The sequence below is a fragment of the Physeter macrocephalus genome, chromosome 4 (genome assembly GCF_002837175.3).
Source record: "Physeter macrocephalus isolate SW-GA chromosome 4, ASM283717v5, whole genome shotgun sequence".
NCBI classification, from domain to species: Eukaryota; Metazoa; Chordata; class Mammalia; order Artiodactyla; family Physeteridae; genus Physeter; species Physeter macrocephalus.
In genome coordinates, this window is record NC_041217.1 from 78,309,233 (window position 1) to 78,334,497 (window position 25,265).

At 43.7% G+C, this 25,265-nt stretch overlaps 1 protein-coding gene across 4 annotated transcripts in view; it reads right to left on the reverse strand.

Moving 5' to 3' along the window:
- Window positions 1-25,265, reverse strand: part of HAO2 (hydroxyacid oxidase 2) — a 215,243-nt gene that overhangs the window by 8,836 nt on the left and 181,142 nt on the right. For 3 of the 4 annotated variants that reach the window (XR_008617140.1, XR_008617139.1, XM_028488954.2), the window contains exons 1-4: window positions 5,796-6,100; window positions 5,335-5,491; window positions 3,312-3,595; window positions 1,863-2,072 (exon numbers count right to left, since the gene is read on the reverse strand). Coding sequence is in view for 2 of the 4 variants with exons in the window: in XM_028488954.2 (XP_028344755.1) it covers window positions 1,863-2,072; window positions 3,312-3,595; window positions 5,335-5,491; window positions 5,796-5,840 (696 nt within the window). In the remaining 2 variants the exon portion in view is untranslated. Of the gene's footprint in view, window positions 1-1,862; window positions 2,073-3,311; window positions 3,596-5,334; window positions 5,492-5,795; window positions 6,101-7,213; window positions 7,353-25,265 lie in introns of those variants that run through there. The other variant, XM_055084369.1, reaches the window with a different exon arrangement.

The following is a 25,265-nucleotide window of genomic DNA, read 5'->3' on the forward strand; positions in this document are numbered from 1 at the left end:
TATATGTATAACTGATTCACTTTGTTGTAAAGCAGAAACTAACACACCATTGTAAAGCAATTATACTCCAATAAAGATGTTAAAAAAAAAAAAAGAGTTGGGATGGGAAGTAGGCGGCCTGACCATTCCCTGCAGTTCAGCTCTTACGGAGTCATAGTAAAGTGTGACCCTTGCTCTCCATCATTCCATGCCTGTTTGCTATCATGTAGAGCCCAGTGGAGAGGAGGAGGCCAGTGATTGGCACTTGAAACCCCCAAGCTTCACAAGCCTTGAAATGTACAAACTGGCTGATGTAGCTTTTCTATTTCCTGGAATTTTTTTTAAAGAAGTAATTGAGAATGTGCTAAAGATTTAAGGATGGTCACTGATGTGTTGTTTAAAATAGTGAATGCTTGGAAGCAATCCAGATGTTCAACCATAGGAAGCTGGTCATATAAATTGTCTATTCATACTACACACCATTAAAAACAAGAAAGCATATCTATTGAAATAAAATGAGCTCGATATATTAATACATGGAAAGAAGAAAATTACATAATATCATGTATAGTTTTCAAACCTAAAATGTTATGGTGACATTAAGTTGATTACCAAACTATTGTCAGTATGATAGTGATTTTTATCTTATTCTTTTTGCTTATGTATATTTTAAAGTTTACTTGCAGTGAACATGTCTTACTTATATAATAAAAAGGCCAAAAAAGACTTTAGAGGAAAAAAAAACCACTTCCCTTTCTCAAAATGAGTCAAGCGGCAATAGAAGAATCTCTTGAAAAATATAAGCTATAAATCTCCATGAAAATAAATTAACAGTTGGACTTCCCTGGTGGCACAGTGGTTAAGAATCCGCCTGCCAATGCAAGGAACACAGGTTCAATCCCTGGTCCGGGAAGATCCCACATGCTGAGAAACAACTAAGCCCGTGCGCCACAACTATTGAACCTGCGCTCTATAGCCTGCGAGCCACGACTACTGAGCCTACACGCCACAACTACTGAAGCCTGCGTGCCTAGAGCCTGTGCTCCGCAACAAGAGAAGTCATAGCAATGAGAAGCCCGTGCACTGCAATAAAGAGTAGCCCCCACTTGCTGCAACTAGAGAAAGCCTGCGTGCAGCAACAAAGACCCAAAACAGCCAAAAAAAAAAAAAGAATTAAAAAAAGTTTTTTAAAATAATTTTTAGAAAAAGAAAATAAATTAACAATTAACTCCCTTAAAAAGTTCTTTCCCTTCCTCCCTCCTTTTCTTTTTCTTTCCCCAAACTCCATCTATAAGGGACAAATTCATAAATTAGGGGAGAAATTAGACTGTCCCAGATTTTTAGCAAAGGATTCTTACGGCATTTTTAAGTTTTACCGTGAAAGACAGTTATTTATTAGATTCAGTGAGGCACTGTTTCTTCCTGGGATGTGTCATATGAGAAAATATGAGGTTCCAATCCATGCAGACAGGCAAGCTTCCAGGTGAATGCTTCTTCCAGAAGGCAGGAGACCTCCATGCCTTGGGAACACTCTTCTATCAAATTTCACCTTAAACACTTATTGTGTGAATTCAGACAAGTTACTTAACATCTCTAAACTCTAGTATCCTCATCTGTAAAATACGGATAATAATGCCCATCTTGCAGGACTGTTTTGAGATTTAGAGATGACATACGTTGAGTTTGTAAAAATAGCCTGGCACACACTAGGCTATTATTAATGATTAAAAGTCCTTAACAATTCACAGGTAGGTATGAACACAGGTGGTTAGGGAGAGGGGAATGTGCACCAAATTGCACAGAGTACCTTGCTGTGGACACACACATACACACACACAACAGAGCACTCACAAACACACCCAGGCTGAAGTCATCCTACTTACAGAAGCAGGAACCTCATCAAGCTGCCTCCCACCATGGTTGGAAACAATGATGCCATGGACATTGTGCTTCACAGCTAACTCTGCATCCTCTTTTGTCAAGATCCCCTTAAGGATGATGGGCAATCGAGTCATGCTCTGAAACCAGGAGAGATCATCCCAGCAGATGGACGAGTCAATGGGGGACATCTGGAGATAAGGCATTAAATTTCCCTGTGGGGGAATAAAAGAGAACTTTAGTCCTGAACTCCTTCAAGACTCCCATTCCAAAGATGGGACATATTTGGAGAGCCATGAAAAGCTTGAAAAGAGGACCCACAAAACCCAACACTACTTCCAGCTCCTTTTCCCAACAAAATTTGTGTAAAAGACTTTCTACTTCCATTGCTTATGCTTTAACCATTACTTGTGTCCCTGCTCAATAATTATGCCAAGATCTGGGCACACAAAGACAAATAAGACACAGTCCTTACCTAAAAAAACAAAACAAAACAAAACCTCAGAGTTTAGTAAGTGAGATAAATAAGCAAAAACATTTATAGGCCACCGTGATGTGTTATGATTGAGATATGCACAGGGTAACAAGAACTAAGCAATACTTCAATAACCTTAAGTCAGATATTATCCAATATTTATCTTGGTTCACCATATGAGTCACATATCTATAGATCCCAATGTGTCCCTGGAATCTGAGCCAAGATTCCAGAAAACCTCAAGGCCAATTTGTGGTTAATGAGTAGAACTGTTGAGTCACTTGGCTGGGTATCAGAGCTGCCCGTTGGCTGAAAAGGCCGATATCACTACCTCTAATGTAGCCAAGGGAGTCCAACTTTACCATGGCTTTCTCTCTCTGGGGCACTCCGTCCCATCGGACTACAGGATTTTAATGGGAGAAGTGCCCTTTGTAGTCACCTTGTCTAAACAAGTGTGCTGTAGCACTCTGGTGCCCCGTGGATGAGTTCTAGGTGTGCAGAGATATTTCCTCCCCAGTTTTCAGGGGAGGAGGGTGGGGCTTGGGCTGACTACACACCATGGGCCATTCACCTTGGGTAGGAGCATCGTCTTCAGATGGTCAATTTATCTAAGTATGCCATCCAGACTGAGCATTTTCTAAATGTGGCATAAAGTAGAAAATGTTGGAAGAACTTTTTAGTGTGCTCTCCTATTTCATGAAAAAATCCTCTCCCTAGTTTTCCTATTTCCCAGCACCCAGCCCTGCCCAGAACGTTTCTGGGCTGCCAGGGATGAGAAAGGACATTTTTGTCTTATATTCTGCTTGTCTGGAAGTTCTGGGCAGCAGGAACCACATCTGCTTCTTGAACTGCTGCATCCCTAGTGCCTGGCACAGAACAGGTACCCAATGACTTCTTGAGGAAAGAAAGAAAAGAGGACAGAGGGATGGAAATCTACCTCCTGTAACGCCTGCCCGCCTGGCTCTGGTATCTTTCCTACCTTCTCAGGTGATCCGAGATCTTTCAGCAGTAAGTTCTTCATCAAGTTCACTTGGTTTGTAATGTTGTGTCGTCTGTTGCCAACTTTGGGTACATCCACAGTGATTACCAGAGCTTTGAAACCCAGGGATTCTACCTTTTGGATCAGCTGTTTGTTTAGCTGCCTGTTTGGGTGCACATACAGTTGGAACCATCGCAGGCCCCCAGGGGCAGTGGCAACAATGTCTTCAAGGCTACAGCTGGCATACGTGCTGGTGATGTAGCAGATACCGGCTGCTTGCGCAGCTGCAAATCAAAGGACACAACTCAGGTTGGAGGGCAGAGACATTCTGAACTGGGGTGAAATGCCCTAGGAGTCTGTGTTGCCTCTGGCCAGCTTGCCCTGTAAGTGAAGATAAAGCTTGACTTCATTCTGCTTCCCTGTCAGGCAGGCAGGCATTGCACGTGTTTGATCAGATTGTCTGGGTCCTCCTCTGTATAACCTGTCTTACAAACTCTGTGTTGCATATTAAAATATTTCAGGCTAGAGATGACCTTGAGTCCCCAGAACCATTTGAAGATGTTGCGGCTTTCAGATAGGAAATGGGCTTCTTGTGAACTCATCAATGAAGCAGAAGGGAATTAAAGAAGGCAAAGGATGAGAAAACGTAATTCCAATGGAGAAGGATGAGCTTTGCAGCAGAAAAAGCATGCTATCTGGAGTTAGAAGAATGCGAGTTCTACCACTTCTTAGCTGTGTGGCCTTGAGTCTCATTTTCTTTATCTGTAAAAGTGCGGGGTGGGGGGATAATAATACCTCTCTTATAGGGTTGTTGCAAGATTAAATAAGATACTAGCTATGGAAGCATTTTTTTAAAATTATGAAGTGAGGTACTATACAAATACTAGGGATAATGAGGATGATGACGACGGTGACAATGATGTGCTGATCGCATCTTTCTCATTTCCCACTTTAATCATTTTCAGGGGATTCCCCAACAGGTTTATGTCACTACCATCCTACAACCCATGGGCAGAGAATTTGACCTCATCACAATTAATATTTTCAATTCCTAATGTCAACAGGCGATACCCTCATTCTCCTGCTCCACCCCCAAAACAACACAGCACACTCAACCGTGAAGATTTTGTAAAGCAGTCATATTCATATAGGGTATTCGTATTTCAACTTAGCCAAATTTGGTTCCTAACCAGATGAATGTCACTTTCAGCTCTAGGATCCATGGATTCATTGCTTCCTATATCACAGAGTCAAAGGAAAAGACCCCAGGGAAGCCATGGGCAACTTGAGAAAAAACAGATTTGGCTTAGGTTGAAGATTACAAATGAGTCACAGGAATATTTTTACCCCTCGCCCTTCCTTTCTCCTCTCCTCTCCTCTCCTCTCCTCTCCTCTCCTTCTCTTCTCTTCTCCTTATTTTTTAGTCGTGGCAGATGAGGGAAGAGAACTCAGGGGTACTAGGAAGGAAACAAAACCCAATGGAAAACTTTTTGTCAAATAAGATGATCAAGTCAACTGAGGAGAAGGGAAATGGAACATTTGGACAAGAGCACCTGCCAGGGCCTTGTGTTAGGGCTTAATGTCATGACTTTCTCTTCATCCTCAATTCAGAGGCACACCATTCAGTCCCAGCCCTGGCCCATGAGGGTTCAAAGAGAGCCCTACCCTTGGGGCCACACTGAGCAGCCCTTTCCCCCCAGATGCTGTGTCAGACAGAGGGGCCAGTCAGTGCCCCTCTTCCTTGGGATGGCTTGGTGGGATTTTCACCTCCTATTCACCTGTAGCTCCCTCCCACCCTAACCATTCTTTATAATGGAAAATTGCTATTTTCTCAATCTTAGGTGAAATGTTATGCAAATGTAGCTTTAAGCATTCCTTTTCCTACCCTTAATTCCTACCAGATTGCTGTCCCTAAGCCCCTTCTCTAGAGAAATTCTGGAGCTGTTTGCCCCTGCTCTGAAGGACACCTCTGCACACTTTAAGGCCCTTGGAAAGGGAGCCTCAAGGTGGGCTGGGTTCACACCTCTGGCTGTGCTCATTTCTCCATCAGGCCAGGCAAGGCAGTGGAAACCCGTGGGTGCGATGCAAATGGGGGTGCTGATCTCCTCCCCTTGGATTGTGGTCCGCATGTCCACCTTTGACACATCTTTCAGGTACCGGGGACGGAGGCGGATTCTGTGCTGGACAACAAAGAGATTTTTTATCGGTGGGATGACTCACCAGCACGGAGGTGCTGCCTAGTGCTGGGACCTCCAGATTCCTGACACAGATCTAGACCACGCTGGGTCCCGAGAAACCACTGGCAGAGTCAGTTAGCTGGTAGCTGATTAGGCAGCATAGACAAGCTAGAGGCTCTTCTCCTCCAGAAGCCTCTCCCAACCCCCTATTCCATATTAACCCCGCCTTCTCTGAACTCCCGGTACACATATGGTCCATGCTGTTCCCTGCCTTGCTCCATCAGAAGACTGTGTCTTGGAGCTGTACCTCCCTGACCAGACTGTCGGCACTTGGATGCTTTGATTGATCCATCTTAACAAGGACTAGAAAGGGAAGGAATAAGCAGGACGGAGTTCCAGTCTCTTCCCTCTTAGGTCGGAAACAAATCTCTATAAAGCAAGAAAAGGTCACTGAAAGAGAACAAATCCCAGAGAATGACCACGACTTTTTTTTTTTTTTTTTTTTGCTAGAGGCTAATTCATTTGAAGATTTGACTTAAACACTACTTTAGAAGGTAGGGAAATTAACAAATAATAATTATATGAAATGAACTTTTAAGTCGAACAGATACTTAGCTTCAGGGTCCAAAAGTGCTTATTTTCCACAACATATTATTATTCCTATACATAAATTGAGGAAGATTTTTCTGGAAATGCTGATTGTGCAAATTTGGGTAAGAGCCTCAGTTACTTCATCTGTGAAATGGGAATAATAAGCCAATTTTCCTAATAGTTTTGTGAAGTCACAATGAGATAAAGCAATTGAAGTGCCTAGTATAGTGTTAAACAAGTATGAAAATACAGAAGATAGTGTTCACCATGCATCCCATTTTCCAGTTTTCTCCTGATCTCTGTATCACAGAGGTCAGCAAACATTTTCTGTAAAGGGCCAGATGGTAAATGTTTTAAGCTTTGTGCCATGTGGTCTTTGTCACAATTACTCAGCTCTGCTGTTGTAATGCCAAAGCAGCCATGGACAATATGTAGATGGCTGTGCATGGCTGTGTTCTAATAAAACTTACTTGTGGACACTGAAATTCTAATTTCATATAATTTGACATATTGCAATTCTTCTTCTTCTTTTGATTTTTTTCAAGCAGTTAAAAATGAAAAAAAAGCCCATCCTTAGTTTGTGCGCCATCCAAAAACAGGCAGTGGGCCCGACCTGGCCTGTGGGCTGCTCTTTACTGACCCCTGCTCTACCCGCTGCTGTGCCACCCAACTCTTCTCCCCTGAATCAATCTTCTTTCATCCCCAAGACTCCTTGGGTCTCCATATTTCGTCCAGCCTTGAGCCCTCTCTCCTGTTCTGCCCCCAAGCCGGAAGTTCAGGAGCTCAGGAGATTTAGGTTTACCCAGCCAGCTTCTCCTCCCTGCCCAGGTGGCTGGAGACCTTGGGACTCTTGTCCTATCTTGGCAGGTGGCAAAGTCTCCATGATCAGCACTCAGGCGACTCACTTATGGTAGTTCTGCAGAGGCACTGAGATAAATTTTCTCTCCATCCATGCTCTCCCCAGTCACCTGTCCCCCACCAAGAAAATCCCCCCAAATCCCAAACAACAACAGAAACCCATTATTATGCCTTAAGTACTCTATCTTCTTTGGAGGCAGAAACCAGGACTGCTACCTTCCAAAGAGCTCTCAACCAGTGCACCTTTAGCAATAGAAAGGATACAGAAGACCAGACTTTTTAAATGCTGCGATGTTGTCATCACGCGTGAGGCAGTCATCAGCTCCTCCTTCAATAAAATCCCAAGTTGACTTAGACAGCTGCTCCCGTGCATGGGCCTCAAAGTCTGTCAAACACACCAAGGGCATTTCTGGACCTGTAAAGGAAAAGTCAAAACTGACCAAACAAAACCCAATAAGAATACTACCGATATAGAGGAGAGGGTGGCGGCAGGATGGACTACAGCATGAAGCTGTTTGGATTCAACATGAACACCCTGTAATCTTTATCTCAAAGGAGGTGCTGCCAAAGATGCTGATTCCAAGCCCCAAAGCAGGTAGTCATGCTGCACCCCTCCACTGTCCCAAGCCCCTCTCCCAATCCTGGTTATTGGGTCTTCTAAATGTCCCTCAGGTCTGTCCCCTCATCTCTAGGCCCATTGCCCCAGATCTAGGTGAGGCCCCACCACCTCGTATAAGATTATTACAAAAATTTCTTATCTTTGTCTCTTAGCCTTCAGATTCACTCTCCATCTTGTTTCCCTCCAGCTGCCTGGGATCTTTCTAAAATGCAAGTCTGATCATGGCTCATGTCTTTCAAGTGCCCATGGCATGGCATTCACAGCCTTCCAGGACCTGGTTCCTGCTCACCATCTTCATTTCTTTGTGGCTTTTCCTTGCCTTTTGAGTCACTATGAGCATTTCCTGAGCATACCGGAGATTTATTTCATATTTTTGTGCTCTTTTGGAAGGATATCCATCAGGGTGAGAAAACTGGGTCTGAACAGATACTAATGCCTGGAAGTTCTCAGGAATCTCCGGATGTCTGAATACGGGGCTGTAGCTGAGTATCAGGGATGAGGCTGACTTTTGCAACTCCCTGGTTGGGTCATTGAACATGGCTAATTTTGAGACCAAGAAAACAACATATGCTCCCTCCATTTATTCCCATCCCAGTCTGAATCCCATAAACCTGGAGTTTCTGCTACCACTGCACCTGAAAGAGGGAAGAGGGCAGTGTTGTGGGGTACATCCTTCCAATCGGGGCAAAGACAGAGGGAACAGTAGCTACAGAGATGCTGAAGGCACCAGTTACAGTCAGTCTCAGCTTGTAGAGCTTCTGTGTAAAAGGATTCCTCTAGGAAGGGTGGGGAAATCTGTAGTTCACAGCGCTGTACGTCTTCCCAGCCGTTGGCAATGGGGTAAGAATTAGCCAAAGGCTGTGATTAGAAACTGAGTGATTTCCAAGTTATTGTCTGAGGAATAGGGATAAGCCCCAGGGACTAGACTAGGGCTTCAAACACGAATGGGGCAGCTCCTCTAATGAACGGAGGGGCCCAAGGAGGCCAGATGAAATGTGGGGTCCTGGGAATCTTGGTAGGGGTATGGCTGTGCCAGAATCTAGTTAAGTCATACTGGAAAGTAGTCCCAAATACCCACCTAAAGGGCTAAGCAGAAAGAAGTTATATGACAGATGAGAAACAGCCCCCAGGATGTGCCATGGATTCTGAGAGGAGGCCAGGAGGTGGACTTTGGAGCACAGCCACAGAGCTTTTTATAGGCAGCACACTTTGTCAGTGGGTGGGCAGGGAGCAGTTGAGGTGCTGAGTTGAGTTTGACAAAGTACAGCAACAATGTCTAACTTATCTCATTCCTATCTGACCCTTCAAAGGCTCAGTAACTTTAATCGAACAAATTAATTATTGTAATTATCCAACTGTATTGCAATCAGTTATTTAAACCTCTGTGTGCATAAAAGAGTTAATATAGCAGGCCTGAGAATGCTAGTCTTCAAAAGGCCTGCATACAAGGTTGGCCCTTGGCTGGAGTCTGGGAACTTGGATTTCAGGAGGGTTCCCACCATCTTCTGATAAGAATGTCTCTCTGTGTCTAAACTATTTGTACAAACAATGTGCTCTATGCTGAACATCTGCTTTCCCTCTGAGAGTCTAGAATTTTGGTATGGGTTAGGCAGAGCATGTCCATATGACCAAGCCCCAACAAAAAACCTTGGGCACCAAGTCTCTGAAACGAGCTTCCCTGGTAGACAACATTTCACACATGTTGTCACAACTCATTGCTGGAGGAATTAAGTGCATCCTGTGTAGTTCTACTGGGAGAGGGCTCTTGGGAGCTTATACTTGCTTTCCTCTAGGTTTTGCCCCATGAGCATTTTCCCTATGCTGATTTTGCTTTGCATTCTTTCACTGTAATAAATCATAGCCTCAACTATCTGCTGTGTCCTGTAGGTCTTCCTCGTGAATCACTGAACCTGAGACCCTCTCTGCCCCAGCACACTTTGTATCTCCAGGCACTAGGACAGTGTGTGACACTGAGTTGCTGTTCATAAATATTCATTACTTGAATTTAACATTCCCCTGTGTGTGATCTCTCTGCCTTGTGCCATGAGAATTCTCCATCAAGTTTCAACTCCCGATGTCTCAACAAATCCCCATATCCTAAACATTACACACTCACAGAAATGTTCTTCTGCAGATTTCTAGCATAAAAACTCAACAATGTGTATTTCTAATCCAAGGGAAATGACACAGCTTCACTCAGAATTACTTGCCTGGAATAGTGTGAATTATATCATCTGAAAGCTGCTTGGAAATAAATAAATAACCCAGCATCTTTATATATACCAAACACAATTTTATCAATTTCTACTATTTCCTCTTCCACCTACTATTTCCTTTTCGCTTCCCTGTGAAGTAGACAGAGAAGGTATTAGTCTTTCCATTTTGCATTTGAAGAGAATGGGGCCTAGGAAGCAAAATAACTTGTGAAAGATCAGGCAGTAAATTATTACAGAGGAAGGCTCAGAATCATATCTTCTGGTAGCTTCTAAAGGTAAACATTCTCCATTTTCAATTTCATGGTGCAGATCAAAGTAGTTGGTTCACCTAAATTACTTGTTATATTGAATTTAAAAGAATTTTGTAGGGACTTCCCTGGTGGTCCAGTGGTTAGGACTCCGTGCTTTCAATGGAGAGGACATGGGTTCAATCCCTGGTCAGGTAACTAAGATCCCACATGCCATGTGGTGAGGCAAAAAAAAAAAGAAAAAAGTTAGCATTAAAAAAAAAAAAAAAAAAGGGATTTCCCTGGTGGTCCAGTGATTAGAACTCCATGCTTCCACTTCAAGGGGCACGGCTTTGATCCCTGGTCAGGGAACTAAGATCCCACATGTGGCATGGCCAAAGGGAAAAAAAAATGAATTTTGTAGGGTGAAAATACAATTATGTTGCATTTTTCCTTTTCATAAAGAAAAATGCAACATAATTGTTGCATGAATATTTGTATTAATATCTATTAATATTCCATAGCATATTTAAAGCCTAGTAGAGTCCTGAGCCCATTATTTTTACTAGTGGTCCAGTACAAGGCTTATAACTGAAGAGAAGGACAACTGTATTGTTCAAAATTTTTCCTATTTGGGAGTGAAACTAAGCACTATATGTTTTTATGTATTTCAGTTTGATCCATACGGGCTTTAAAGCCACCAGAAATTAAAGGGAGGATGCAAGTTGTCTAATGTGTGTGTTTTTTGTATTCCCATTTTATTTGATCTCCATTCCAGTATTTTTTCTTCTTTTATCTTCTACTCCAACTGTGAAAGAGGAAGAGAAAGGGGAGAAAAGGATGAAAATCTCTTGCTCACTGACCAGGAACTTAGCTCATTTAATCTGTTTAGCCTTTTTGTCTAGGGTAAAAAATGATGAGGTACAACTTGTATACCAGTGATAAGGAAGCTAAAGTCTAAGAGCAAGGGCACTCAGTGGTACCTGTTGCTAATGATCTGAAGTTCAAATTGTTTTCCTGGAGTGAGGGAAGGGGGAGGGACATAGACTGGCGCTGGTTGGAACTTCAAGGCAGATTTTGCTTTCTTTAATATTACTGTTTGATCAAACGCAGTCTAGATAACAACCTGTCTTCCTTTGAAGTTTCATATGGCGCATATGATTCATGTTGCTGTCACTTTAGGAACACTTCCACTTGTATGAAAAACACCTAGGCATTCTGTAAGAGATCTCAGGGGGGACATCATGGGGCAGGTCATTGAAATTCAAGGGGGAATCCCAGGAGCAGGTGGTTGGTCTACTTTAGGACCCTTTGGCCTGGTCCCCTGGGAACTTATGTCGAGTTTCCCAATGGAGCGGTAGAGATAATGTCAAGGCTACACTTTGGGGGCCTTATTTGAGAGATTACCCTGTTCAAGGTTGTCTGAAAGTGCTTTAATCTCTTTGTGGGTGACAGTGTCAAGGAGAGTGGCTGCAAGGCCTGGAGCCATCGCCATAGCAACGGTGGCATTGGCACAGGAGAAGCTACTGCAGGAGGAGGCCCTGGTAGTGGAAGGCATGGGGGCAGGGCAAGGAGGGGGCCCGGGGCTACTGGAGCCACAGGCAGTGCTGGGACCAGGAAGACAGGAATCTACAACACCCATGACTGAGGCAGATGAGCCCCCAGGGCGTCCCCGAGCAAGGTCAAAGTAAAGGGCTTGGATTACTGGGAACATCAGGTCAGATATCAGAGTAAAGATGAGACCGGAATGTCCCTAACACTGGAGTGGCCTGACGAGCCAAGGATGACATTTGTGTAGGAATGAGGGGACGGAGGGCCCAGTGTCGGTCTGACAGGCGCGAGTAGTCAAACGCCACAAGGACGGACCCAGGGTCCTATCAGCCCAGGATCAGTTCTGGCCTTTTCCCTGAGCCCTCCCACACTGAACTGAGGACTCGGGGCCCCTTCCAGGACATGATAGCCATGTTTTCAATTTATTCTGTTTTGTGAACTAATAATCTGTCCTCTCCAGCCACTGCCTCACCACCCACTCTCATTAGCCTGTTTTCCTCCCCAGGCATTAAAACTCCCCTGGTGACCTGTAGGCACGTTCTACTACGAAGAGTGGTACATGTGGGTTCTTCAGAACCAATTCTGCAGTAGCTATGGGGAATGTCTTTGTTTTACTCTCGGAGCTCTGTTTAAGGAGTTTTTGAGGTTGTGAGGGAGGCACATGTATAGTAATGCTCATTCTGGAGCTGTCGTGATATAATTAGGTCATTAGTGACTCACTGTGCCACCTCCACGAGCCGTAATGACTGCCAATCCTGCCTGGCGAGGATGAGAAGACAGAACAGTTGTGCTTGATGGAGCTGAGAGCGACTTTAGAGAGACGGACAGACGTGCACAAGTTTACAATGAAGCAGAATTTAAAAACGAACCCGGGTTTCCTGTCTCCACGTTCAGTGTCTTTCTGACATAGTATGTGACTCTCAGAATTTCTCTGACTAGCCTGGCAAAATAACATGGAATTGGATTCTCCTTATTTGGGAATTAGCGTCTCAGCATAGACCTAAGGTTTCTAGAGACTTATCTACACTGGATTTCATCACTCTAACGCCTCCTCTATTCTTTCTGACCCTGCTTGGTTAGCCAATATCGGCAAAAAGGGCTGAAGCTGGAGGAACAGAATAAGCTCTTGCTTGTGTAGGCAGTGGACCAGTGCTTGTGAGGGTCTGAGAGGCAGCCTGCTTCAGGGGAGGTTACTGACCCTTAAGCAGAGGCAAGTGACCTCCTATCTCAGCATCTCAGTTCCTCACTGGAAAAACCAAAAGTTTTATATATTTTGGAATCATCTCTACCAGATTTGAAGCCACCAGAAATGAAAGGTTGGGCTGATGTCCACCAGGCCCTCATACTCTGTGTTTCCCCTGCGCATAAAAATGCAAAGACCTCTCTTTAGATGGATCACATTAGCATTCTCGTTCAGCACTTTGTGGTGATAAAGTACGGAATGGGGAACTAGCCCACCATTTGGGCTGGTTCCTAACACCAAATAGCTGGGAGCTCACAGCCTTTCTTCCTTCTTCCTCACCGACCTCGAAGCTCCCTTTTTAACCAGCTGTTCTGGCCCTGTGGCACCACCTGATGGCTTCAGTGGAGCTTCTCTGACCTGTCAGGGCGCCATTTCCCTTTTGGAGGAGGGTTCTCACCCAACCTGGGTTCCCTGCTGGCCGAGCAGGTAATCCCTCATCCTACATATGTATGCCTCTTCCTCTTTCGCTGATTTCTGCAAACTACTGGTTGAGTTTTTCAGGAAATCTTTCTCACTCTTCTTCCCTTTCCCTAGTCTCTCCTGTCTCCTTCCCTTTTCATTTGCAAACCCAAAATAACCCCCTCGAGGTGGATGAGATTAGTGCTGTAGAGTCCCTTGGATTAAGACCAAAAAAGTAAATAAGTTTTGAAGTCACATTAGATTTGGGTAAAGAACCTCCACAGCCTTTGAAAATATCCTCAGAGACACCTTGAGATTCCATTTACTTCCGTTGCCACTGAACTCTTTCTTCCTCTAATTAAGCCTCCTTTTCCTCATCATCAGCATTTAGGAATGCAAAAGAAACTATTTATTACACAATTTTCTTAGTTTTCAGTTTTAGCCTAAGACTAACAATACATGACTTTACACTCATTTTCATTGCAAATATGCCAACTTTCTGCTACTTGGCAAATCAAGCAGGTATTTTCAGTCACCTAGGACTCCAACCACTATTTTATTAGCCTTCTTTCTATGGAAAAATATGGGCTGAGTTCCAAACAAATGGCTTCCAAGGTTTGGAGTTTTGGAGCACAGCTGCGTTGTGAATGGCGTGCTTTCCATGGGGTGTTGGCGATCATTTAGGGCATACTGGGAGACACTGACCCAAGGGCTCATAGGGCGTCTGGAAAGATTGGGAATTTTCTTCTTCTATTGAGCAGTGGAATAATTTGATTACACAAAGACTCTTGGAGACAGCGTGATGGCTCCTTAATAATAATAATAATGATAATAAAATTGCAACCATTTATGGAGTGCTTCATGATGTGTCATGCACTGTGTAAATTGTTTCATGTGCATTAATGTGTAATCCCCAAACACAAATATTATTATCCCCATTTCAAATGAAAAACCTGACGTTCAGAGAGATTAAAATACTTTGCCCAACATCACACATCTAGTCAGACGTGCTGACTACCGTAGCTTGGCTCTTAAGCATCATGAAAAGAAGCAAATATATGTAGCCAAGTGTAGTTTGCAGGGTGAGAGCTGGCATTGAAAACGCCCTGGGCAGATGCAGCTTCACTTCCTTCCCTTGACAAAATCATAACTTGATCAGAAAGTTTTCGAAAACTTCATCATTTAGCTGGTCATAAAAAATACCCTGGCAAGTTTAAATGAATCTTAATGGTCTCCAAAGCACTCTTCCATATTTTATTCCATTTGATGCTTATAATAACCCAGTGAGATAAAGGGCGATCACAGAGTAGAGGTACAAGAGTCCCATTTTATAGATGAAAAAATTAAAACTCAGAGAGTTCAAGTGAATTATCTATAGTCACATGATGAGAATGGCAAGGCCTGACCAGGAATCCCTCTGACTTGCTCTGGATATTCTTTACTTGGCCAACACGGGTTGTTAGCGGTTTGCTAGGATACATTCAGGTCTCTGTTCTGTAGCGTCAGAAGAGCTGCATAAAGTGAGCTTGGTCAGTTCCCACAAAATCTAGGCCACTGGGAAAGGCGTCCTGTGTGGAGATCATTGCCCTGCATCTTCATTTGCTCAGAAAAGACAGAGTGTCAGAAACTACACAAAGGGTCAGAACAGGCTCTGAACTCTACTCTTTTCACTTCTGACTTGAGGTCTCATAGGCGTAGCTCTGTGTAGGAGTGGCAGCCACTGTGAGGCAGCAGGAGAGGGATGAGAAGGCTGAGCAGTGGGGATGGACCACACCAGGTCAGAGATGGAGCAAACGTCTCTCTGCCTTCCTCTAGCATCTCTCACCACAGTGTCTATCCAGATGGCATTTCTGAAGGCCACTGCGTTCAGCTGCTAACGTTACTCCATGAAACGTTAGTAGCTGAAGTAGTCCATTCAGTCAGGATGACAGAGTCTCATAAGCTTTGTAACTTGGCAAACATGGGCTCAAACTCAGCTCTGCTACTTGCTCACCATGAACAAGCTATTTGTGGAAGAAGACAATTAATGCCTATCCCATAGGGCCTTCATGAGGACTAAACACTATAACCCATGTAACGTTTCTAGAGCAGTGCCTTATATAGACTAGACCATCCCTCAATGGTAGAACCATTTGCATTATTTCTCTTGTTGATGGCATTCTCCTGGGAGGCTCTGGAGTTTGACAGTGGCTTCCAGATCTGAGTAATTCCGTGATGGTATAATTTAAACCCTGCATTGGATTTATTCATTAGTTCATCTCACAAGGCTTATTGAGTACATGCTCTCAGCCAGGAAGGCAGAGGCAGTCACTGCTCAGCATGTGCTCCCTGACGTTTCCTGGTTGTTTACAAGTAGGCAGGGTTTATATGACTAGTTCTGGTCAATGGGCTATGAGTGGAAGTGACATGTGTTCATTCTGGGCCAAGAATTTAAGTGCTGATATGTGACCCTCTATCTTTCTTTTCTTCTGTTACAACATTCTGGAGGCCACATCCACCAGAGGCATAGCTGTAGGATAAAGACAGCCTGGATCCCTGAATCACCACTTGGAAAGGAGTAGCCTTGGAGATCAGCTGACTTTGCGTGAGCAACAAATAAATATTTGCCTGTTAAACCACTAAGAATTCAGAGTTTATTCTCTACTACAGCACAGCCAAACCTAACCTCACTAATATATCTAGGCATCATGCTAAACACTAGAAATCTTTAAAAACTTAGGTGATATCAACATCTGCTTTCAAGAAGCTTACAGTCGAAGGAGAAGACAGATTTCAGTAGCTGATTCTCTGTTAGTTGATATGATACAGAGTGTAACAGAATTCCTTTTCTAGGGAGAGTTACCCAGGAATTTGGGAATATTCCCATTGTTTCTCAAATGGTATCCCATAAATGATGTTCTGCTCCGTCTAGTCTAGACAAGCTCCAATTCCCATCTATCTATAAAATTAGAATACGGCCGTCTATCTCACAGAGATCTTGTGAGAATCAAAGGATCTTGTAAAATGCAGAATAGCCTAATGATTAAGAGTAAATACTTCGAGAGTTTTGTTTCCAGTTATGAGGTAGAAAATCACAAAAAGCAATTTCTCCCTTGATCCTGTTTCCAGACTCTCTATTACAATCCATTGATCTGTCTGTCTTTCTTTCTACCAATACCACCCTGACTTGATCACTGTTTGGGGAAAGTTCTTCCCAGATTGACCTATAGATTCAACTTGACCCAATCACAGTCTCGGGAGGCTCTACATTGGAGGGAATTGGCACCTCGTTCCAAGCAAGCTTATTCCCCAAAGAAACTACACCAGCCCGATTGTTTGAGAAACATTTAACTTCTTTGCCTTTTAGAAGCAGTCCCAGTGTCACTGTTTTCCTCTGCCCATGGCCAGGAAGCAGTGATCAAGTTACAAAGCATATCACGAGGGCAGAAACTGTGCCTTTTAGATTTTCCAGAACCTTTGCGAGTGGACATCTTTTGAGCTATTTTCCCTACTAAGGACACCAATAAATACTCCCCCAGGTGGTTCTGAGACTTAACTTCTCTAGACATAGACTTCTCTAGCTGTAGTGTCTTTGAAGCAAAGCCTCCCTTTGCCAGGTCCCTCAGTGTCCTACTACCTGCCTCCACGTTACCCTTTCCTGCCACGACTCTCCCTTACTGACTCGCAGTGAGCACCTCCGATGCCTCCCGAAATCTCTGGCCTTTCTTCTCACCCCACCTGCCAGCTCCTCTCCGTCCCCAGTTCCAAGCACATAGAAGACACGCAACAACAAACCTGGTATTAACCTCTTCCAGTACTTGGGGAAAGCGGTGTCCAGGGGCAGCCACGCCACTCCTGGCTCACGGCTGGCTGTGGCGGGAAGAGCAGCTCCCTACCCACAGCCCCCTGAGGACAGAGAAGTTTCAAGGCTACAAGTTAATCTTTAATGGGAACAACATCACTGGCTTGGAAGCCAGTGAGCAAGTGGGCCAGAGCAAGGTTAACCATGAAACGAACTTGGCGAGCTTTGCCAAGTTACCTCACATTTAAGTGACGTTCATTGCCAAATTCAACCTCAGAATAAAAGACTCACTTTTTTTCTCACAAACCATATATTTTCCCAGTTCTTCCAAGATGTTTAGAGGAAGGGAGTGGGTGATTTCTGGTGGAGAATTACGAAAGCCCCGTGTTGTAAAGGAAAGGCTTGTCTGGGGAGGTGGCGAGGGGATGGGTGAAGAGCGGTCACAGCCTGGGAGCCAGGAGCAAGGAGCAGTGGGGACCCAGCCAGGATGGACTGAGGGCCACGCTGTGTGGAGCCCTCCAGGCCTGACCAGAGAGGAATATGAGAGGCAGGGAGAACCACTAATATTTTTGAGTGGAAAAATGACTCAGTAATCAGGCAGAAGCTAACACAAGAGTACATGTGAAAAAAAAAGAATTCCCCAAGGGCAGTCCTGTGGGGTTTGCTAAATGTCACTAATTAATGTCCAGTTCATCTGGGTCCTTCCCTCTGTGCTTCTGTGCCAGCCTTGCCACTTCCTCATACTGCAATAACAAACGGCTATTAAGTGCTGACAATAGGCCTGACACGTTGCATGCATTATTTCACTTGATCTTCACAGCAACCATATGGGTAGATATTATTTTCCCCATTTTTCAGAAGAGAAAATGAAAATTAACTTGCCCAAGATTTCATCAGTAATGAGCAGAGTTGGGTTTTTTTTTTTTTTCGTCCCTGGTATGGCAACTTGCCCTTTCATTGGCTTAGTGTCCTGAGGTGCCCAAGGAGGAAAGGAACACAAGACTTTATCCAGAGCCCAGTTCCTTCTGTGAGCACATCTAACATACTCCACGAGAGCAAGCTGACCTTACTTTTTAAAGGAGCCACGGCTCAGCAACGCCCAGCCCACGGGACGCTTACTGCCTTTTCAACCCATTAGCTTTCCACTGGTCCTCAGTGAAGACAAGCATAGACAGAACCCTCCCTCCTCCACTGTGAAAGCCCAGACTATTGAGCTCAATTCCACTCTTGAGCGTGGCTATTGGTTTTCCTCTTGGTATAGACAAATAATTGCTCACTAGAGTGGTCCCAGCGCCTGAGATGATTGATAGAGGATGGCTTTTAAAGTACAAGTTTACATCAACAAAGCCGGGCTTGGATCACCCTCCAAGGACTTTGCCCCACGGGGAACTTCTTTCAGGACCTCAGGAGGAAGAAACCTGTCATTATTTACATGAAAGAAGATGGGAGGAGTACGTTTTGGAATGTCATCTCACAGGCTTTCCCGAGTTAGGCGTGATCTCCGGGCGCACAGAGTTGGGATTTGAATCTAGCTTGTGGCCACCATTCAGTGGCATGTGAAAACTCTAGGCTATTTCAAGCATCATGGCACAGTGGGATTTGCCCGTCTTTTAGAATCTGTTGTTGGAGTGAAAAATAACTTTTCCTGCTGATTTGTCATACCTTCCCTGCTCAAGGCTCATTCTGCGTTTGCTTGGAGGGTAATTGCTACCTGTTGTCTTACCACTAGATGGCAGTATTACCCCAGAAATGCCTTGCAAAGTGGCCAGACTCTGGGATCTGGAAATTCCTTTTCCACAGTGGTTTTCAGGCCCACACAATCAGCCTCCAGGCCATGCCCACAGTCAGCTTTCACATCACCTGGCCTTCTCACTGACCTCTGATCCAGACTTTCCATTGCCATTTTCCAATTCTGGACAGCGTCCCTTCCTTCCAGGAGACATTACAGTGTTATGGTCAGGAACACAGACGCTGGAGCTTCGTGCCTGAGCGCCAATCTGCAGCCGCTTACTAACATTCACATGTTACTTAATTTCTCCGTGCCTCAGTTTCCTCACAACATCTCCTACACTTTAATGAGAAGTAAATGAGTTAATATTTATAAGGTTCTGGTCGTAGGTAGAACAGTGGAGGTTCTCCTGTAGCTCTCATAGCTAGATTCATAGTTTGAATCAAGTTCAAACTAGGTTCTCAAGTTTGAATCTAATATGAAGTCCTGGGGACCTTTTGAGCTAAGCTAAGGAACTCACTGGGCTAAGGAACATTTTCTCTTCTTTAATATCAGCCTTCACTGCTGTAGCCTAAGTGAGTTAATCCCCATGGGCGCACAGAGGAACACAAGCAGAGCTATTTGAGGTGCTTTTGTAACATCCCTCGAATTCCAGAGAATGTGTTCATGACGGGCCCAACCTCGGATCTGACACTGGGTTCGACAGGGCAGTGCCAGTGGGTTTGGAGCACATTTCAAGATGAAGTTGTAAAGAGATGTTGGGGTGTTTTTTGTTTTTTTTTTAGGTGGCCACAGGGTACCTATTGAACAATATGCCTGCTTAACTGGGGTGAAGAGAAATGACGGGTCATTCATAAGCAGTCATGGCCCAGATTCTTAGAGAGCAAACGTAGTTCTGAGAGCAGAAAGTCACCCCCCCCACGCAATTCACCATGATGGGAGGCATCCAGGCCCTGCTGGCCCCTGCTGTGCCATTCAGCCATCTGTTATGCTTGAGCTGATTCCAGAAGTCAGACAAACCTGGGACTTTGAGGTCTGGGCTCAAGCCCACCAGGGTGCCTGACCCTTTGGAGCTGCAGGCAGGTTAATATTAACCTTGAATTGTTGATGCCTGAAGCCAGCCAGTCGTGGGTGAGGCTAAGGCAAACTGAGGGGCAGTTTGCATGTTTCTGCAGCGTCGGAGCCTCTTATAGGCTATGAGCCCAGTGGTGTGGCTGCCCCCCTCGGTGGGAGCCCTGGGACAAGACCCGAAGAAGGGCTTGCTGGAGAGTGTGGTTATAGGCCAATGACTTTTGTCGTGGGGCTGTATTGCTTGTCCTTGTTTTATGGGGTCTGAAGTAAGAAGGAAAATTCTCTCTCCAGCTGCTGAGTTTGCTACATAGATCAGATCTGACTGGAAGCAGACAGAGCTTCTGGGTATGGAGGTGAGCTAGGTAGCAAGAGCTGGGATTATGAACCTTACCAAGATCATGGAGAAAGTCGGGCACCGGGTACAGACAGGATCCCAGAATCTGCTGGGTGTCTGGAGTCACCGGCATGGCTGTCCACATGGGAGATGATGTGGGATCCAACATCAACAGCCCATTGATATGAGAGCCACTGGCATCTTGGGGACAATTTGTATTCTTCGGAAGGTTTATGTTGATCCAGGATCAAACATAGCTTATATATGAGTTAGGTGACAAGGGAGGGACGGTTGGCACAGGAGAGAAATCAGTAACGTCCTCCCTAAAGACACCTCATTCGTGACATGGCCTTGCTCAGACACCAGGGTGCGTTACAGCTGCCCTTTGATAAGGTGTGTAAAGGGCCTCTCACTGTGTTCAGTAGCAGTAAGTGCTCAATAAATGGTAGTCAGTATTATCCTCAACAATAAACAATAACATTTAGAGGACATTTACTATATGCCAAACAGTGTTCTAAGGGCTTTGCATATATTAACTCATGAGGTAGAGATCATCTTTATCCCCGTTTTACAGATAAGGAAACTGAGGCACACAGAGGAAAAGCAACTTGTCCAAGATCACACAGATGGCCACCAGCAGAGCCAGGATTCAAAGGCAGGCAATCTGGCCCCAGAGTCTACACTGTTAACTATTATACTATTAGTTCATACTTCAAAGAGCAGCTTATAGGAGACCAGAGGAGGAAGAGATTGGGGTGACCAAGGAAGTGGGGGACCTGAATATACAGCTGTTTCAGCTGGCCCTTCAGCATAAATTCAACTCTATTTTCTGCCCTCAAACCCAGTCCTTGGGTCTGAAATTGAGCCCACAGGTCCTGCTCCTACATGGACGGGGATAGGGTATTCAGCTGAGGCCCCAGACTTGCTGAACCCAGAGCCAGTGGGCCAGCTAATGAGGGACTCCTAGGGAGTGTCTGTGCCTTCACAGCTCACTGGCTGAATTTTGCCCCTGCTTGTACCAAAGCACGATGTTTTCATGCCTCTGCCTGTACTTGCTGTTCCTTCTTCCTGGAATATTCTTATCACTCCTGACTTGTCCTTACGATTTAGTTGCTGTGTCTTCCCAACCATGAAGCCTTCCCCAGTGCTATCAGGCAGAGCTGGAAGTGAGTGTGTGTGTGTGTGTGTGTGTGTGTGTGTGTGCGAGAAACACATCACACTGTATTCCTGTTGGTCCATTATGGTGTTGGCTTTTGCAGGACTTTGAGTTCCTTGAGGCCAGGAACCATGTTGTATCCATTCTTGAAACCCACTGCCCAGCAGAGCCTGGTACCTAGTAGGCACATGACTAGTATTTGTTGTAGAATTAGAGAACAGATATTGATATTAAAACATGCAATCTCAGACAGAGAAGCAGGCATAGAATGCAGTCAGCGTCATCCCTTCCCATCTCTACCCAGTGTCCCCCTCTTCTCTCCTTTCCATCATCTGTCTTACTGGAAGAGCACGGCTAATTTAATGCAAAGGTCAGGACAACTTTGGTTCCTGGACTGTTGACTGACGTTCACATTTCTGAACCTGCAATGACCTCAGTAGATCTAGGGCCAAACTCCACATGAACGCCCTGGGTTATGTTGGGACAACCGGCTTCACAAGGTGGTAGCTTTATTAAGTCCTAAGATTCTGATCAGCCCTCCAGCCCCTTGCCCACAGACAGTACCGCTGACTCCCGTTAGAGCCCAGCGTTTTGGTTGCTGAATGAGCTGCACCAGGTCCAAATGGACTAACTAGCCTTCTATGTCACTATGGGTGAGAGGAGTCCCTAGAGCCTCTGAAAGCAGCAGCCTGAATCTGCCCTTCTCCTTCCCTCTTCGTCCACTGAATTTGTAGGTTCTCCTTCCCTGAAAGTCTTCTGAATGTGCTCAGGGGTCATTCCTTGAACAAGGCATATTCAGGACAGGCGTATTCAGGTTCCATGAATGGGCTGCCTGGCTGTTCTTATATTTTGCTGGAAGGTGGCAGCAATCACTTGCTGTGCTTCAAAAATATCTGATCTTTGAATGGATAAAGAAGATGTGGTACATATATACAATGGAATATTACTCAGGCATAAAAAAGAATGAAATAATGCCATTTGCAGCAACATGGATGGATCTTGAGATTATCATACTAAGTGAAGTAAGCCAGACAAATATCATGATATCCCTTATATGTAGAGTCTAAAAAAAATGATACAAATGAACTTATTTACAAAACAGAAAGAGACTCACAGACATAGAAAACAAACTTATGGTTACCAAAGGGGAAAGTCAGGGGAGGGATAAATTAGGAGTTTGGGATTAACATATACACACTACTATGTATAAAGTAGATAACCAACAAGGGCCTACTGTATAGCACTATACTTAATATTTTGTAATAACTTATAAGGGAAAAGAATCTGAAAAAGGATATATACATATATGTGTGTGTGTATATATATGTATATATATAACTGAATCACTTTGTTGTACACCTGAAACCAACACAACATTATAAATTAACTACTCCAGTAAAAAAAATTCAGATCCACAAGCTGCTGAATCTACTTCCTAGAACAATGGGTTGACTATCACTTTAACCACTAGACTACAGCTGACCCCACTGTCCCAGCCCCCACCGCAATTATTTCCACTAAGGATTGACTGTATGATTCTTGATGATTTAAGACCTAAGACATTAAAAAAAAGAAGTGGAAGAGAAGGCAGGAGTGGAAACAGAACACAGTTATGGTCTCCCAGTAGCTGAAATAATCTTAGGTTTCATTTTTTAAAAAATTAGAATATAATTTACAACAATAAAACAAACTCATATTAAGTGTACAGTTTGATGGTTTTTGACACAACTGGTGTAACCACTGCCAGTGTCAAGATGTTGAACATTTTCATCACCACAGAAAATGTCCTTGTTTCTTTCCAGTCAATGCCTTCCCACCCACAGCAGAGATCACTGCTCTTATTTCTATCACTGTAGCTTAGTTTTGCCTGTTCTAGAACTTTAAATTATGGGACTCAATTAAATGATTGTTTATGTATGGATAGCTTCTTTTACTCAACAAAGTGCTGTTGAGATACATTTATGTTGTTGCTTGTATTAGTAGCTTATTCTTTTTTTACTGCTGAGTATTGCTCTTTTGTATTAATATAATACAAATTTGCTTATCCATTCACCGGTTGGTGGGCATTCGAGTTGCTCCCAGTTTGCGGGATTATTATGAATAGAATTGCTGAGAATGTTCTTTTACAATTCTTTTTGTGAACATGTTTTCATTTCTCTTGGAAAGATGCCCAGGAGTAAAATTGCTGCGTAACAGAATGGGTGCATTTTAACTTTGTAAGAAAAAGTTCTCCAGTGTGGTCATGCCATTTCACACTCCCACCACCAGATATGAGAGTTTTGGTTACCACCTAGTCTTCATTCTATTAGCTTGTAGTCACTACTTAGAGAAACAGGTCAAAGAACCGTAACATTGGTTCTTACAAACAGATTTCAGAGAGTGTTCTGTTCCCAAGAACTTGAATACCCTCGATAGGAAAAAGGTCTTCCACTCATTGGGACCTTAGACCCAGCATGCAAACTTAGGAAGGATGCTCAAGGAGCAGTGAAAGGGGAAGGCAATATAGCTCAGCCCACCATGCAGGATCAACCCAACAATCAATCTGATGACAGATGTTCAAACCAGATCACCCCCATCTCCAAGAGTGGTCTTTGTAACAAGTTACTATCCCATCCCTGAGTAATCAGAGAATTTATTTGTAATCTGTTAGCTAATTGTTCCCATATTGAGCACAGATCTTAACTAAATGCCAAAGTGACGTTTAAATTTCTGGTCTCCATTATGAAACAGCTGATAAATTACCATGCTTATATCCTGCCAGTAGAGTTTAATTTGATTTGCTTAAGATTGCAACTGATTTCTGAGATCCCTAAACAAGATATGAAGTAAATATCCCAAGATATGATGTAAAAGCTATAGAAGATATGGATTTGCAGCAAGGACAGGGGCATTGCACTCCAGATGCACGGTATTTAGCAAGTCACATCACTTCTCTTGGCTTCAGGTCCCTCAAAAGCAAAGTGGAAACAATTCCTATTTCTACCCACCTACCTGCTAGGGTGGGTTTGAGATTCAAATGAGATACAGCTGCATTTGAATCCTGGCTCTGCCTCATCCTACCAAAAGCTTGAATGTGTTACGTATTTAACTTCCCAAATCTGGGGTTTCATCCCTGTAAAGTGAATTTGATAAATCAATCCCTTACAGAGTTGTTATAAGAATTAGGTAATGTACATAAAGCACCCATTGGTAATGAGAGCCTCAATATTAAGCAGACTACTTGTTTGAGTTGTACATCAACCAGATGGCAGTTTTCTCAATCAAATGGCAGATTTACTCATTTGCCAATCAACCTTTGTTGAACTAGGCACCATGTCCTGCTGATAAAGCTCACACAGTGACAGCAATAGTACCTGGGCTGTGATTTGTAACCCAGTTTCAGCTGTTTCCCTTTTTTTTATTCTTCATTGACCCAAATGTAAAACACATCTTTTCTCTTTCATTAAGGTCATTTTCTCTTACCTTGTATCATATACAAATAATCAGGGTGGTCTGTTATTACTTATCTGAATAAAAGGGTTTATTCTAGTTTCTACCTGTACTTCTCTTTTACATTTCTGCACTACTTGTATAGAGTGGCTTCTGATAGTTTTACTTTTCTTAAATTCACACAATCATTTTGTGTAAGTGCAAACATGTGACCCAATTACCTGTTCTACTTTGTTCATGTGCGAATATATACATATTGAAACACATTTAAAAAATCACTGTTTTAAATATAGATCAATGGAACAGGAAAGAAAGCCCAGAGATAAACCCATGCACATATGGTCACCTTATTTTTGATAAAGGAGGCAAGAATATACAATGGAGAAAAGACAGCCTCTTCAATAAGTGGTGCTGGGAAAACTGGACAGCTACATGTAAAAGAATGAAATTAGAACACTCCCTAACACCATACACAAAAATAAACTCAAAATGGATTAAAGACCTAAATGTAAGGCCACACACTATCAAACTCTTAGAGGAAAACATAGGCAGAACACACTATGACATAAATCA